This window comes from Eumetopias jubatus, unplaced genomic scaffold, assembly GCF_037043125.1.
Source record: "Eumetopias jubatus isolate StellerSeaLion01/CBP00866 unplaced genomic scaffold, mEumJub1_p1.0 scaffold_1, whole genome shotgun sequence".
In the NCBI taxonomy this organism is placed as follows: Eukaryota; Metazoa; Chordata; class Mammalia; order Carnivora; family Otariidae; genus Eumetopias; species Eumetopias jubatus.
In genome coordinates this window covers 156275703-156291378 of record NW_028274807.1, presented here as the reverse complement: position 1 = coordinate 156291378, position 15676 = coordinate 156275703, and the positions used below count along the sequence as shown (strand labels likewise).

General features: G+C 40.2%; 1 protein-coding gene across 4 annotated transcripts; it reads right to left on the bottom strand.

Annotated features, from left to right (window-relative positions):
* Positions 1-657: 657 nt before the first annotated feature.
* Positions 658-13483, bottom strand: ZNF35 (zinc finger protein 35). Of its 4 annotated transcripts, none has more exons than XR_003609926.2 (5): positions 13372-13483; positions 11029-11347; positions 9910-10054; positions 1242-5033; positions 658-1097 (listed from the first exon to the last, which is right to left on the bottom strand). XR_003609926.2 is itself a non-coding variant. In XM_028107009.2 (4 exons), exons 2-4 carry the CDS (start codon positions 11218-11220, stop codon positions 3787-3789), a joined length of 1584 nt encoding a protein of 527 aa, XP_027962810.1. In that variant the 5' UTR covers positions 11221-11347; positions 13372-13483; the 3' UTR covers positions 658-3786. The 4 variants fall into 4 exon arrangements, 2 of the variants coding, with proteins under 2 accessions (XP_027962810.1, XP_027962811.1); XR_003609927.2 differs by having other exon boundaries at positions 1409-5033; XM_028107009.2 differs by having other exon boundaries at positions 658-5033.
* Positions 13484-15676: the final 2193 nt, after the last annotated feature.

Sequence of the window (15676 nt, the reverse complement as noted above, 5' to 3'; positions counted from 1 at the left end):
CCAGGAACTAGCACTGTGTTTGCCACAAAGAGAGTGAAAAGTACTGTTGTAGCAAAAGAATCATACACAGAAAGCCAGAAATACCTCCTGAGTTTCCAGTTTGGGTGCTGGAAATGCTTAAGGAGGGAATCCAGGAAAAGCAAGATTTAGAAGGTTGCTTAAGGAGGGAATACAGGAAAAGCAAGATTTAGAAGGTTGTGTTTGGGCAACATCCATAACTTCTGACCTAATTTTTTAAAAATGCCACTGGCAATTATGTAGTGCATCCCCAAGTGTGACTTTAGGCCCTACAGGATTCCGAACTGGTCTCAGGGAGCCTATATGCCCCCACAAATGAACAAAAAACTGAATGTGCTATCTGCATTTCTTTGGAAGAGGATCTACAATTTCCATTAGATCCTCAAAGGGGCTGTGAGCCCAGGAAAATTGAGCACACTGGATGGAGGAGCAAAGTGACAGATGTGAAAGGACAACTGCCTAGGCAAAAGGAACTCAGAGTTAAGATTAGCTTTGCCCAAAGACCTGTTCCTGAGCTTGGAGGAATCCATGGGCAATTGGGTGTGTGTGTGTGTGTGTGTGTGTGTGATGAGCTTGGAGGAATCCATGGGCAATTGGGTGTGTGTGTGTGTGTGTGTGTGTGTGTGTGTGTGTGTGTGTGTGTGTGTGATGAGTCTCCCCTATGCCCCTCAAAGTATACACAACTGTTGTACTCACTTGAGACTTCCTGGCTCTACTCTTAATACCCATCAATTGGCCTGGCTCTTTGATAACTAAAACTCTGATTGCTCTTGGCAACTTAAGAAAGGGCTTGAGTTCCCATCCACTTCTAGAAATAACAGACAAGGGAGAAAGGAGTTGACCTCTAGGAAAAGGAAAACCTAAGCCAATGGTGACAACTAGTAGTACTCACTTCTCATCTACCCGAAACCATACAGAAAAAGGAGGGCAGGTAATCTATTTTGAGGGCTGGAAATGAGCTGGAAGTAAGAGTTGTTAGTTGGGTAAGGATCTGGTCTGTCTGGTAATCCACTAGGCTCACATGATTTGTGCAGGATTGAAGGTCCTGAACCTGTGTGCAGGTTTGTGGAAACCAAGACCTGGAGATGAAATAAAGTACAAATGTAAAAAGTCATTTTGTTGAATGAAGAATATAAATGTGTAAAACTTGGTTTGCTCATATATATAAAGTATTTGGTATATTCATTTAAAATACAAATAAAGTTAGGGAACACAATCCTTACAGCCAAGGTACAGGACACCCAGTGCAGCCAATGTTGTTAGCATTCTGTTTTGCTGAAAGCACAGAGCACTCTGCACATCCACATCCTTATATTAGGGCTTCCCCACTCCACCTTTGATCAGATCCATTTGTGGTCTGCAGACTTTACTTGACTGCAATGGCCATTACCTTGGTTACACATTGGGTTCCTCTCCAGAATTGAAAAAAAAATACCTGGCCCTGGGAATGAAAAAAATTTTTAAGTACACAAGGTGATTCTAACATGCAGCCAAGTGAATACCACTGTTTCACTGCAAGGTTGGGTGAGTGATTCCCAAATCCAGCTTTGCATCATAATCACCTACGTAGCCTTTTCTGAACTATGAACAGCAATCTTTAGCCAGGAAATCACAATCATCCATGACAAGCATTCAAATAGGAGGAAGAACACACAAGGTGAAGCTAAAACAATTTAACTGCCATAAGAATCCTAACCTGGCTAGTATCATTCAGGAAAGTACACTTTTGGTCTCTGGACAGGTCCAGGTCACAGATTTATCCCCAATCTTCAGACCTGCTCTACCTCTCTTCTGGGCTTCCTGATCCTGCAGGGGGAAAAACCTAAGCTTGTTCCTCAGCAGACACAGGTGTTATCTTTGGGTCTCTCCACTCCCAGCTGGGGGACAGGAACAGTCACTTTCAAGGTCAGTGAGTACATAGCATTTTTGATTCTCACTTTTGAATCCTATTAATTTCTTAGAGTTGTGTATGATTTAGACTGTAAACTGGGAAAAGGTGGTGCACATGCTTGGATGAAAGACTATGGTTGAAGGGGAGTAGAAAGAGGAAATAAGCTTTGTTTATGCCTTCTGTACATGAAAGCACTCTGTAAAATACAAAACAAATGAGTCAGTAAGAGTCCCAATGGTGGGACTTCTACATGAGTTGCATCAGATAGCTTATCACCAGGTAGGGCATTTATGATACGCTCTTGCTTACTAAGCGGGGAGAAGAGACAGACCTAGAACTTGGGAGACTCAAATTCCAGTCTCAGATTTGCTGCTTACTGGTCACATGGCCTAAGGCACATCCTAAAATCTGTCACCTCAGCTTCCTCACCTGAAAATGAGCCATATACCTCTTTCTCAGGCTCTCCGCAGATCTGGGTGGTTAGACACAGGTGGTTAGACACAGCATGGCAGAACAGAGAACCTGGATTTAAGTCCTGGATTTGAATGTAGGCTGTTCTTTGTTATTTGACCACTCTTAACTAAATGGGGCAAACACTTCTTTCAGCGTTCTCAGGATTAAAGTAAGGATCTATGTGAAAGCATAAGAGAAGTGCTGGGGATTATGATTCTATACATGAAGGTGTATAAACAAAGAATTAAGTTCCATATTAAATACAAGGCAATTATTACATAGCTCTACCTATTGCATAGTTCTATAAATCATTTTTTCCAGGAATAAAGGCTCAATGGTAACAAAGGTTATCTTACCTTAGCCAGTTTCTTCATCTTTCTAAGTTTTCACATTCCAATACCTTTGAGCTTCTCAAAAAAATAAAGACCTTAGGAGTCCCACTCTGCCTCCTTCCTCTCCCTGTATTTCCCTCTTTGGTCCTCTTAAATTTTTAGGACTCCATTATTTCTTCTAAAGACCAGCCAAAAACTGAGAATGACACCCAAACTGAGCCCCCTGGCTGGGCCTGAGCAGAATGAGCATAGATAATGTGGGCATGCCTCTCAGCAAGCTTTCTTTGACTCCTCTATGTGAGAAGGGGACTGTTACAGGCATCTCACTCCGATGGAATGCAATGGAAGTTAGGGTCACTTGGAGAGTTGATGTTAACAAATGAATACTGCCTGGCAGCATTTATGGTCCCAGTGTTTTGTCGCCATCAATCCTCAAGTGCTTGGCCACACAGACTGCAGAATGGAAGACTCGAGATCTCCCCAGAGCTTTACCATACCAAGGTTCAGGAGGTATAGAGGATTAAAAGAAACAGCTGTTTCCTACCTCTATTTTAGGAGCGGCAGATAGTTAATGTTTTGTGTTTTTTCTTTTAATGTTTAAATTGCCTAAGGTGTGGCAAGCTTATAAATGATCACAGGTGAGTTGTTGTTGAATTGCTACCCCAAGCAGTTTCCTTAGTCATTACTTCTTAACCCAAAATACTAGAATACAAGATTCAAAGCTCCAGAATTCCACCAAGCAGACCTATACCAATAACCTGGCTGTTGCTCAAGAAATGACGAGTTTTTAAAAACAAGATTAAGTTAAAATACCTTTTCTCAAATAGGATCTTTATCACTTAGCCTTGTATGACCCATTTCTAAGAAAGCCACACTCCATTTCAAACATGATGACAGTTAAAAAACAGTCCTTGCCTTTAGGTGCTTAGCTTTCATTTTTAAGTCAGCTTCTGAAATGTTTATGTTCTATGATACACTCCTGAAAACTGTTAAGAATATGGTGGGCCTCATTTTTAGAGGAACATAACAGCAAAGACGTGTCCAATTAGGGTGTAGTGGATTATGATCAATGCCTGGAATAACAAATTCTTGTTACTCAACAAGATGGGTTCTGTGGTGTCGCATGAGGTGCGAGTTAGAAATGAAAGCTGCACCACACTTGGCACACTCATAGGGCTTCTCCCCAGTGTGGGTTCTCTGGTGCACAGTGAGGCTTGACCTCTGCCGGAAGGCCTTGCCACATTCATTGCATGTGTAAGGTTTTTCCCCATTATGAATTCTCTGATGAATAAGCAGGTATGAGCTACACGTGAAGGCCTTCCCACACTCATTACACACATAAGGAAGATCTCCACTGTGAATCCTCTGATGCACAATAAGGCAAGACAGCTGACTGAAGGCTTTTCCACACTCACTGCAATCATAAGGTTTCTCCGCAGTGTGAATTCTCTGGTGCACAATAAGGTGTGAAAAACAACTAAAGGCTTTGCCACACTCTTTACACTCATATGGCTTTTCACCAGTATGGCTTCGTTGATGTACAATAAGATTTGCACTCTGGGTGAAGGCTTTGCCACAATCATTACAGGCAAAGGGCTTCTCCCCAGTGTGGATCCTCTGGTGGACAATGAGGTTTGAGCTCCGAGTAAATGTTTTCCCACACTCATTACATTCATAGCATTTTTCTGTAATGTGAACTTTCTGGTGCCGAGCAAGTTGTGAGCTATAACTGAAGGCTTTCTCACATTCACTGCACTTAAACGTTTTTTCTAAGGAGTGGATTTTTTGATGTACGGTCAGATTTGAACTCTGAGTGAAGGCTTTCCCACATTTTGAACAAACATATGGTTTCTGTCCAGTGTGGATTCGCTGATGTACAACAAGGTTTGCACTCTGAATGAAGGCTTTCCCACACTCATGACATTCGAAGGGCTTCTCCCCTGTGTGGATTCGCTGATGCACTACAAGGTTTGCACTCTGACTAAAGCCTTTCCCACATACACTACATGTAAAAGGTTTCTGTCCAGGCTGGCTTTTCTGATTTTTAACAGAGCTAGAACTAAAGCTGTATCTTTCCCCAGATTTCTGACATTTCTGATCTTCCTCTACTTTGAAGCTTTCAGGTACATGACAGTCCTTCACTGTCACATGTCTGAAATCTTTCTTTTCCCTCTTAATTGCCTGCTTATTTAACATGTTCCCTTTTTCACAGGCTTCTCCTAACTCAGGTCCTTGAGGATTAACTTTCTGGATTCTTCCTGATTTTATGAATGGTTTTTCTGCTTCATCATATATCTCAGTTTTTGGAACCAGTAACTGTGGCTTCTTGGTTTCAGCACCTGAAACAACAAAAAGTACAAATGTCAGCTTATTCTGGCCTAGAAAAAGAAAAGGATCATCAAGTGATAAATGTCAGGAAGTATATGACTTCAGTGTACATAAAATGGCTTCATCAAAGGAAAGAATTCCCCTCACGTGTCACCTCTCTCCCCCACACCCAGAGCAGAATCCACTGATTTATGGATTTTCCAGCACTTCCACTTACCTCCATTAGATATCCAACTCACTGCCTCATGCCAGGAAAGCCATTTCCAGACAGCTCTCCTGGTTGTGTGATGAATGATCTTACAATTAAGACCAGTTATGAAAGACACCAATCTCTCCCCAGGCTTGCCTCCTTACCTTAGCCACTTAGTGTGGATTGCTTACAACCCACCAATTAATTAGGGGGATTCCGTCCCTGGAAATGAAGATCTATATAACTTAGACTTTTGTGTATGAGGAAGCTGGATATCAAAGAAAGGATAAGAATGGGTCACAGTGGATGCCAAAAGGACCAGAACAGCTGAGAGTACCTGAAACATTGAGAGGCTATGCAGCATAGAGGTTAAGAACATGGATTGTGGAGCCAGACTGCTTGTTTTCAAACACCTGCTCTGCCACTTACCAGCTGCATGACTATGGGCTAGTAACTTAACTTCTCTGTGCCTCAGTTTCCTTATCTCCAAATTAGGGACAATAACAGTATCTAGCCCATAAAACCATGAGATTAACTGAGTTACTCTACAGCAATGCCTGAAAACAGCCTTGGGGCATAGGAAGTGGCTCTGTGAGGGTCTGCAGTTGACTTTGAGCTGGACAACTAGAGCTGTGGGTCCAAGTGTTGGGGCCCAGGAGCAAAGACGAACCTTAGGACATAGGAGTTTTATGGTGATAGATGGCAACCCTAGAAGGGACTAAAGAATGTAAACAGAGTAAACAGCTGAACCCTTGTGTTGAGCAAACAGCTTCGCTTTGTGTCAAGGAAAGCTGGCCTTTCTAAGTCTGAGACATTGTAGAGGCTGCTCCATTATGCCAATATCATAAAAACACCAAAACATCCTGAAGTTTTAAAACTCTTGACTAGTGTCTGGCTGCTCTACATTGCCTCAGAACCCTAATGGTGTCAGAAAAGGGGTCCTGCAGTCAGTAACATAATTCTTTATGTTTGTCTCCTCTCCACCCCTACTACCCTTGACCCAAGAATGTGCACCCATGCAGCCTAGTGTTGGTAGAGCGAACCTTTCAACAGTATTTGAATTATACCAAGCTCAGGAGCACTACCCAGATAAGGCACAAGAAACAAGGGTGAACAGCAGAAGGAGGCAAGCCTCTCAGAGGAGGAGATATTCCTACTGGTGTCAGCTTAGAAGCAGGAAAGCTGTGAGCTGCAGATCATGCAGCAACTGCAGAGGGGAGAATCCAGCATCTACAAAACATCCGACCAGCACAGACCAGGCAACTCTCCAACGTAGGAGATGAGTGAGTGAGAGAGGGATGTTGGGATACAAAGCATCATGGGGCGCAGGGAAACAGCCCATTATGGCTGCCTGGTTAAGACAATAGTTACATGACACTCCCCTCACAATCATTCAGATAAGATGGGTGATGTTGGAAAAAGGCAATGCCTGAGGGGCTGTATAGCAGAGCACTGAATGTGATAACAAATTCTGAACTGTTAGTCTTTTTCCAGTTATTTCATTACTACTCTTCTGTTATCTTTCTCATAGCTATTCTATTTTTCTCCCTGTAGTTTAACTGCCCTTACATCATTTTTTTCTCTTTATTTTTTTAACTGAAGTATAATTAACGTACAGTCTTATATTAGTTCCAAGTGTACATGTTAATTCAACAATTCCATATATACATTCCATGCTTACCACCTTAAGTATAGTCACCATCTGTCTCCATATATTACTTTTTTCCCCACTATCCCTTTCCCCTACTGCCTCTTCATCTCTCCTCTCTTGGTTTTTATTTTAAAAATCAGTGTGTGTGAAATATTCTGATTTTTCCCTTGTAATGGTTTCATGTCTCTTCTGCTTTTCTTTTGCTCATTACTTTCTTCTCTTTTATGTTCTCTACTTTCTTTATCCCGTACATCTCACCTAATTTTTCTCCCTTCTAAATCTCCCTCCTGTTTTTTTCCATCTCCTCCTTTGCTTTAGCCCTGCATTACTTATACGGCGGGTGGGGGGGGGAGGCTCCCATCCCCACTAAGCATCTCTCCAACTAGAACAAAGTCCAAGAATACTTCAGTCTATGACCTCACTTCCATCCCCTGACTTCACTCTTACCCTTTCTACCATGAGATTTAGAACACTAGAAAAACATGAAAGGGAAGACTGGTGGGAATTACTGAACCAACTAGAATCAGTAACAGAAACAACTCTTTTTATTTGCATCATGCTTTCTGTCAAAATTATTATAGAAGCAGGTACAACTGTGGCCTACAAGGGTCTCCATGTAGTGGTTATTTTAACAGTTTCATCACAGGGATGAAGTAAGAGCTAGGATCTTGGCCAATGCCCAGGGTTTAAGAAAAGGAAAGAAGGTTCATTCTGTGTACTCAAGCTCAAATCCCCTTGGGTTATTAATTAGCCAATAGTGTAGAACCTGTACCTCTGGCTTGTTTGAGATGGTATTTTTCCTTTTTTGGATCTTGAAGGATTACTGTAACCCAAGTACAGAAATAAACTCAAAATGCACTTGTAATCAACCAGAGGATAGGCAAAGTAGTAGCTTTTGAAATCAATACTTTTCTTTCATTTTTTAAAAAAGAGATCTGGAATTCTATACAAGTCTGCCATCTTAGCTGGTGACTGTATTATAATAGATGAAAGGTGATTTAATTTACTAAATTTGTAAGTCATTACAAATTTATTAGATTTATAAAAGTCGTGTGTTTATCAAGATTTTATACATAAGATTAGAATGTCTATCTACTTAGGTGTTTGAAATGTTTTACAGAATTAGATATATTATGGACGCCTGGGTGGCTCAGTCGTTGGGCATCTGCCTTCGGCTCAGGTCATGATCCCAGGGTCCTGGGATCAAGCCCAGCATTGGGCTTCCTGCTCAGCAGGAAGCCTGCTTCTCCCTCTTCCACTCCCCCTGCTTGTGTTCCCTCTCTCGCTGTGTCTCTGTCAAATAAATAAATAAAATCTTAAAAAAAAATTAGATATATTAAATTTGAAACTTAATACATTTTACATATTTTTATTTGAGAATAAAAATGAGGAAATTTTTATATAAAGAAATTGATATGTAGGTGGAGCAAAATGCTTTAAAAGTTTTAAAAAATTAATCTGTAAAACCTGAGCTTTAACTAAACATGAATTAAAGAAAAAGTACAAATATTCTTATTTTTATAAAAATTTTTCTAGATGTATAAGTAAAATAAAAATAAGATGTTTAAATGCTTAAAAATTTGGTTTTAAATGTATAAACTTTAATAAATCCAATAGTAATTAATACATAGGAAACTGTAGATAAAACTCTCTCAAATGTTACCCACCAGTAACACATCAAAATTTCTAAAACATGTTCATGTATATTATATGATTTTATCATCAAGATAAAACTATTCTCTTTCACCTGTGTGGGAGCTAAAAAAAAAAAAAAGGGCAAGACTATGTCTTACCTATAACACTACCCAGCACATAGAAAGCAGGCCCCCCCAGAAATCCTGTATTTACTGAATGAATACATCCCAGTTGACAGAACAGGAAATGGAGGTTGAGAGAGAAAGGACTTGTTCAAGGTCACAGAGTTATCAAAGGCAGGGCAGCAACTACATTCGCATCTTTCTCTTAATTCCTAGAGCTCATGTCATTGCTACGGGCTGCTATGCAAATAGCTGGCAGCACTCAAAAGGTAAATTTTGGCTGGGAACAGGGTCTTAAGGTAAGAGGCAAAGAAGGAAAACAGTGACCATTCCTGATGGATGGGTGCCAGTGCTGGAGTTAAGACAGTGAATGACTGCTAAAGCAAGGAAACAGAAAATAAGTGATAATACACAGAATGTACCAGAGAGAATGAAATAGAGAGCAGAAAAGTGGGCAACAGAAGCTGCTGACGGGGGGAATGATTAAAGAACAGACAAGACAATGAAAGGTGATAATCCTAACATTTCCCACAATACTGGTTTAAGAAAGTGGTCAGTCTGAGAAATGGATTAGAGAGCAGAGTGGGTTCAAAATATTCAGATGTAGCTCTGTACCAGGCAGACTTATAGAATGTGAGTGCCAGAAGGAACTTGGCAATCATCCAGAGACTACGTCTACAACACAGGACCCATGACTACCATATTCTTGACCCATAGTTACATGTCACTCCTCCATAGGTAAGCTTCTGCCATTGCTAGTCAGACACATCCTGAGTCCCAGCTTAGAGAAAGAACTAGGTGATAAGCCAGTCATCTGTACATCCATGAAGACCTAGCTTTGAACATCAATATAGTTGACACACCTGCTCAAAATCCTCTGGAATCTGCACAAAGATCTATAAAAACAGAACATGTCCAGGACAGTTCCTCAAAATCACCACAAAAACTGACCCTTCTTACCTTAGCTAGCTTCTCTTCCAGGCTCACCAACTAATGATAAACACAAAGCACATGAAGAAGATGTGTCTTCATGTGTGAATAGATATGAAACTTGCTAATCAGTAAATGTGATTTAAAGGTGAATTTGGAGTTCACCTGTGTTTGTCCGGTGTCTTAAGACTGCAAAATAAACCATTTCCTGTGACAAATGCATGGGCATCTTTTGGCATTCCTCTATCCAGCTCTCCCTGATAGTTTCAATACCTCAATACTCTATGTTTCTTCAAGTCTCTGAAGAGATTTTTGAGAAACCCAGTGGTCAGATTCTGAATCAGGGAGTTAAACTTTACCTAGAGAGGTCATAATCCCATGAGTCTCCAGTATCTCACTCTTGGCCAGAGTCCCTGGTAATGAATAGCTGCCAATGGCTGAGGCAGCAGGTGTCTCCTGTGTTGCTTTCAGGATGACAGCCATGTCCCAGAACATGTTTGGACCCTAGAGACAAGAAAGCACAGGTCAGTTTATGAGGCGATTGTTAGTAGGAGGTGGTATGATTAGTTTTCACGAGGATAACATAAGTACCTATTCCTGCAGACCATAAAATATGTTTTTTTAATTTTTTAACTTTTTTTTTAAACAACAAAAAAGGAAAATAAAGTCAGAGTCTTCTCTGATCCCCAACATGAGTCAGATAGACAATCAAGGCTGCAACTTTCTTCTCTATCACTTTGATTTCACTTCATTGCCCACTCTGGCATCCAAAACTAGCTTGCCAGGGAGTGCATGATAAAAAGAGCATATGGGGAGATTTTCCAGGCTAGAGATTTCTGAGGTCTAAGGATCAGAGAAGCAAGAGTATGATCTTTGGGGAACCTCAGTCTCGTCTGTCTAGTGATGGTAAGGAGCAGTATTTGAAAACATTATGGAGCACAGTATAGTGTATATTCTCACTACTCGAAGTACAACCCATAGATTACCAACACCTGGGAGCTTGTGAGAAGTATAGAATCTTAACCCAGACCTTCTGAATCAGAATCTGCATTTTAACAAGACCTCCTGGTGATTAAAATTTGAGATATTAAATCATATTAAAATTTGAGAAGCACAGGTTAGAGCTATCAGATCCTGACTGGAGTCACCTGAAAGGTTTTTAAAAAACACAGATGTCTGGGTGCCACCCCAAGATTCTCATTTAATTGGAACCAACTATGGCATGAGCATCACAATTTTATAAAAAGCTCCCCAATTAATTCTGTGTAGCAAGGTTTGAGAACCACTGGTTTACAGAAAGCATTAAATGTCCCCTCAATCAGAAGAGACTGTTTCTATTATATTCCAAAGGCCTAAAGGCCAGAGCCCTAGACAGAAAATAATACTCCAGGTGTGGAAGCAGAGGGACATAGTCCCCCCTGAAACCACTTGAGGTCTTCAGGTCTCTCCTCCCACTTTCTTCCCAGAACATTATTTACCTTTTCCTCCTGTTCTGATATATCAAGGCCTGTCTGAGGACCTTCCCCAGGAGCCCAGGCTTTGGTGTTCTCAGAGTGCACTTGTTGGCTGGATGTCTGACCTAGGAAGTCTTCTTCCTCTTCCTCTTCCTTTTTCACTGTCGCTGAGCCCCAGGGGGCTAAGGCCATGGCCTCTCTCAGTTGTGCAGTCATCTTCTTTGCTCAGGACAGGAACTCTTATAGCTGGGGGCTGCCCAGCAGAGGTCAAGCCCCATCTAATCTTTAAGTTTCAAAAGCTTCTTCTTGAGTTTCTTCCCAGGGCCAAGATGAAGACTGTCTACTGAAAAACCAGAAAACATTGTTAGCATCAAGCAGAGGTTTGCCTGGATGCCATTAAGCCCACTGGCCAATTTCACCAGTGCCTAGGCAGCAGCCACTATAGCAAGAGTCTGCTCTACTCCTCCCTCATAGGATGGAGAGGGTTCAACTGCAAACATGTAATTTATTCCCATAATAACCACATTACAAACACCTTTATATAGTGTTTATTGATTTTTTCCTGATTATAGAGTTAATGTATTTTTATTGTAAAACTTGAAAAATACAGAAAATGACAAAGAAATAACAGCCCTAGTCCACCTCCAAAGAGCTATAGCACCGAATCTAAGATATTTCTTTTAAGGGAAAACCTTCAACCACACTGACAATTACGACTTATTAAATTTTTTGTTTTTTAACTATGGGGATATATATTTTCACAATTATCACCACTTTTTTTTAAGAAGGAATATTACAACACAAAGAGGTTTTTTTTTATCGCCAAAGATACACAATAGCATAAAGTAAAGAATCTCAAGAAAAAGACTGAGAGTCTAGACACCATTTAGGGGTGGTCATCTCTAGGTGATGTATTTATTTACAGGTAGTTTTGAGCTTCTTTTTGTTTGTTTATTTTTTTCCATTTCTTCCAAATGCCTTGTATTAGTCTTAAGATAAAAAAAAGATGTTTTATGTTACCATTCTTCATGCTTATCATTTTTAGTAGCTATACATACAAAAACCTATAGTATTAATTCTCCTAATCTGTCATTCTCATCCAAAAAGGATCAACACAGAAATATGTATAAATAAATATATGTCCTACACACACACACAAATTATCAGTCATCAGTGTTTTTCCATACAGATAATGCATTTCCATACAGATAATGTACACCTTTACATATATTGCTTATTTTCCCAAGAGATTACATTACACTCATGCATTTTTCAGCATTTAAACTCAATTTCTATATTTCTCACACTATTCCATAGTCTTAGATAGATCTTTCAACATAAGTACATACAGACCTACCTCATTCTGGCATAGTATTCTAAATTGTAACTATATTATAACTTAACCAACCCTATTTATGAGCCATTGCTTTAGTAAAAGGAGTTTTGTTTCCAGTTTATACTCTTAACAATTAATGTTAAAATTTTTCCTGTGCAAATAGTTTTTTCTTCTGCTGAATTATTCCTTCAGAATAGAGGGATTACTGGTTTAAGGATTTCATGGTTGATATACAGTGCCAAATTGCTTTCTAAAAGGATCACATCAAATCACACCACCACCAACTTAACACCCTTTTTATCATAGGCAAGCCAGTGGATCTTTGTTGTCGTTTAATTTGTAAGTAAAACGATCTTACTAGTTTAGTTTATTATGAAGAAATTAAGATTTTTCTATTCCCCTTCAGATGTTTTTTTGGGGGAAAAAGTGCTAAATTTTATTAAGTCCCCTTCTGCTATTATTGAAGTAATCACATGCTTTCTCCTATGTCAACTTACTGTGAATTTACTGTACACGCTGAATTTCTTAAACAATACCACTTTCACTCCTGCAACAATTCTCAATTCTGGAGGATTATTCTTTCCATGATTAGCTGAATTCTACCATGTACGAAGGCCCTTAACACTCATCTCACCTGTGTATAGGCAAGACTGCCTACTTCCAGCATTCTTACCGGACTGCTGACAAAACTCACATCGCCTCCACCCCTGACAGCACCGAGTTCCCTATCAAGGGCTTCCCTTTCAGTGTCCTTTCCCTATTTCCAAATGTGGCAGCCCACCTCCTCCCCCTTCATATCCCAAACAGCCCTGTTCCTGGGGTGAGCCTGGGCCCTGGTGTTGTCCGTCTCCAAGGTCCCCCAGGCCAGACCCCCGGTAGGCGGCAGCCGTGTTTCTGAAGTGGTGGGACGCGGAGCCGCCCTAGGGACAGACAAGCCTGGACCCCTCGAGGGGAGGTCGCGGCAGTCCGCCCCTGGGATGGCCCCTCCCGTGCCCGCGACATCCGTGCCCACCACCGCCAACCCCACTGACCGTGTTCATAGAAGACGCCCGACCGGAGCTCCCGTGCTCTATAGCAAAAGGCCCGCAGACTCCAACGTCCTGCGCCTGCCGGCGCGAGAACAATGAGCGCACAGGAAGTGCCTCGAGACGGGCTTCCGGCTTCCCAAGTCTCCAGGCTGGCCTCTCTAGGAACCTCGGAGGTGCTGTCTTCTCGATGGGTGTCCAATATTGCTGCGGACCAGGGATGGGAGCAAGTGTTTAGGAGGGTGCAGGTGTACTGTGGCCCTGAGCTTCAGGGAAGGGTACATCCCCTGACTTGGCAGTAGTTACGCGAGGCGCATACGCAGGAGCCTGAAGCCAGAAAGCATTTGTCTGTAGAAAGCCCTGACAATTTTGCCTCAAACGTTTTATTTGAAAATACAAACGGTACAGAAAAGGTCAAAGTATGGTACCATGAATACCTGTATCCTGCATCTGGACTCAACACTTGACTACCTTTTCCTTATCTCTCTCTATACACTGAAAAATACTTTAAAGTTGTAATCAACACTTCATTCCGAACTCTTCAAAATGCATCCTTTAATATTCTCCAAACGTTATACCATTACATATGGTAAGAAAATTAACAATTTCCTAATATCATCTAATATTCAGTCATATTCAAATCTCCCCAACTACCCTAAAATATGTATTTTCATCATTTTGTTTTCAAATCGGTTTCACAATGCATTTGGTTATGGCTTTTTTAGGGTCTTGTTTTACCTTTTACTTTGAATTTAACAATTCACAGGAAGTTGGAAAAATACCCTTCCCCCAGTTTCCCTCAACAGGTACAATTTACATAATCATCATTTAACATAAAAATCAGGAAGTTGACACTGGTACAATGTTTGTGTAGACTTCTACCTCATTTTATCATGTGTATTTGTATAATCACTACCACAATCAAGACACACAACTGTTCCAACATCACAAAGACCTTCCTAAGTGCTACCCCTCTCTCTCCCTCCTGTCCCCTCCCACCATCCCCAACCTCTGGCAACCACTAATCTTTCATCTCTATATAGTTTTGTCATTTTAGAATATTATATAAGTAGAATCATACAGAATACCACCTTTTGAGATTGGATTTTCACTCGGCATAATTTTCTTGAAATTCACTTTTCATTGCAGGAATGGGTCATTCCATTTTATTGCGGAGTATAAGTATTCATGGTATAAATAGAATACTGTTTTGGCCACTTGTTGAAGCTATTTTGGGTTACTTACAGATTTTGACTATTACAAATAAAACTGCTATGAACAGTCATGTACATATGTTTGTCTGAATTAAGTTTTCATTTCTCTGGGGGTAAATATTCAGGAGTACAAATACTGGGTCATATCATAAGTGCATGTTTGGTTTTGTAAGAAACTGCCAAACTGTTTTCCAGAGTGGGTGTATCATTTAACATTCCCAGCAACAGACAAAGACTCAGTTTCTCTGCATCCTTGCCAAGATTTAATAACACTGTTTTTCTTTTTTTAAGCTATTCTGACATGTGTGCAGTCATTTTTTTTAACTTGTATTTCTCTACTGGCTAATGATGGTGAATATCTTTTCATTTGTTTATTTGTTATCTATATTTTGGTGAAATGTCTACGTCTTTTGTCCATTTTCTAAACGAATGAATCTACTTATTATTGTTGAGTTTTGAGATTTCTTTATATAGGATAGATACAAATCCTGTTGGATATATGATTTACAAATATTTTCCCCAAGTCTGTAATGTCTTACCACTCTTAAAAAGTTTTTTTTTTTTTTTTGTAGAGCAAACTATTTTAATTGTGATGAGGTCCAATTTATCATTTTTCCTTTTATGGAGCCTACTTTTGATGTAAATTTAAGAGTTCCTTGCTTAGTCCTAGCTCCTGACTATGGATGGATGGATGGATGGATGGATGGATGGATATTTGCCTATGGATATCAAATTCCACCAGCAGCATTTGTTGAAAAAGCTATCCCTTTTACCGAATTGTTCAACCTTTGCCAAAAATCAATTGGGCATTTGTGTGAGTCTATCTCTGGCTCTTAGTGTCTTATGGTTCTTCAGTATCTTTTAAAAACAACCTCCCTCACCCACTTTTTATACCTTTCATTCTGGAAAATTTAACACATATACAAAAGCAGAGATCAGTACAATTAACTCCCAATATTCAACCAGCTTCAACAATTATCACCCCCTTCCTTTTTCATATTTTTGAAGAATCCAGTGCAGTTTTCTTTACAATAGTCCCTGTTCTAAATTGTTTCTTGTGTCATTTATCTTGTTCGTCTGTTTTCTGTATTTCCTGT

What these genes read in the sequence shown, in the direction of transcription:
- ZNF35 (XM_028107009.2), bottom strand. Translation starts at nt 11,220, where the DNA reads ATGACTGCACAACTGAGAGAGGCCATGGCCTTAGCCCCCTGGGGCTCA. An exon ending in TATCAGAACAGGAGGAAAAG is followed by an intron (nt 10,055 to 11,028) that starts GTAAATAATGTT and finishes TCTTGTCTCTAG; the next exon opens with GGTCCAAACATGTTCTGGGA. An exon ending in TGGGATTATGACCTCTCTAG is followed by an intron (nt 5,034 to 9,909) that starts GTAAAGTTTAAC and finishes TTGTTGTTTCAG; the next exon opens with GTGCTGAAACCAAGAAGCCA.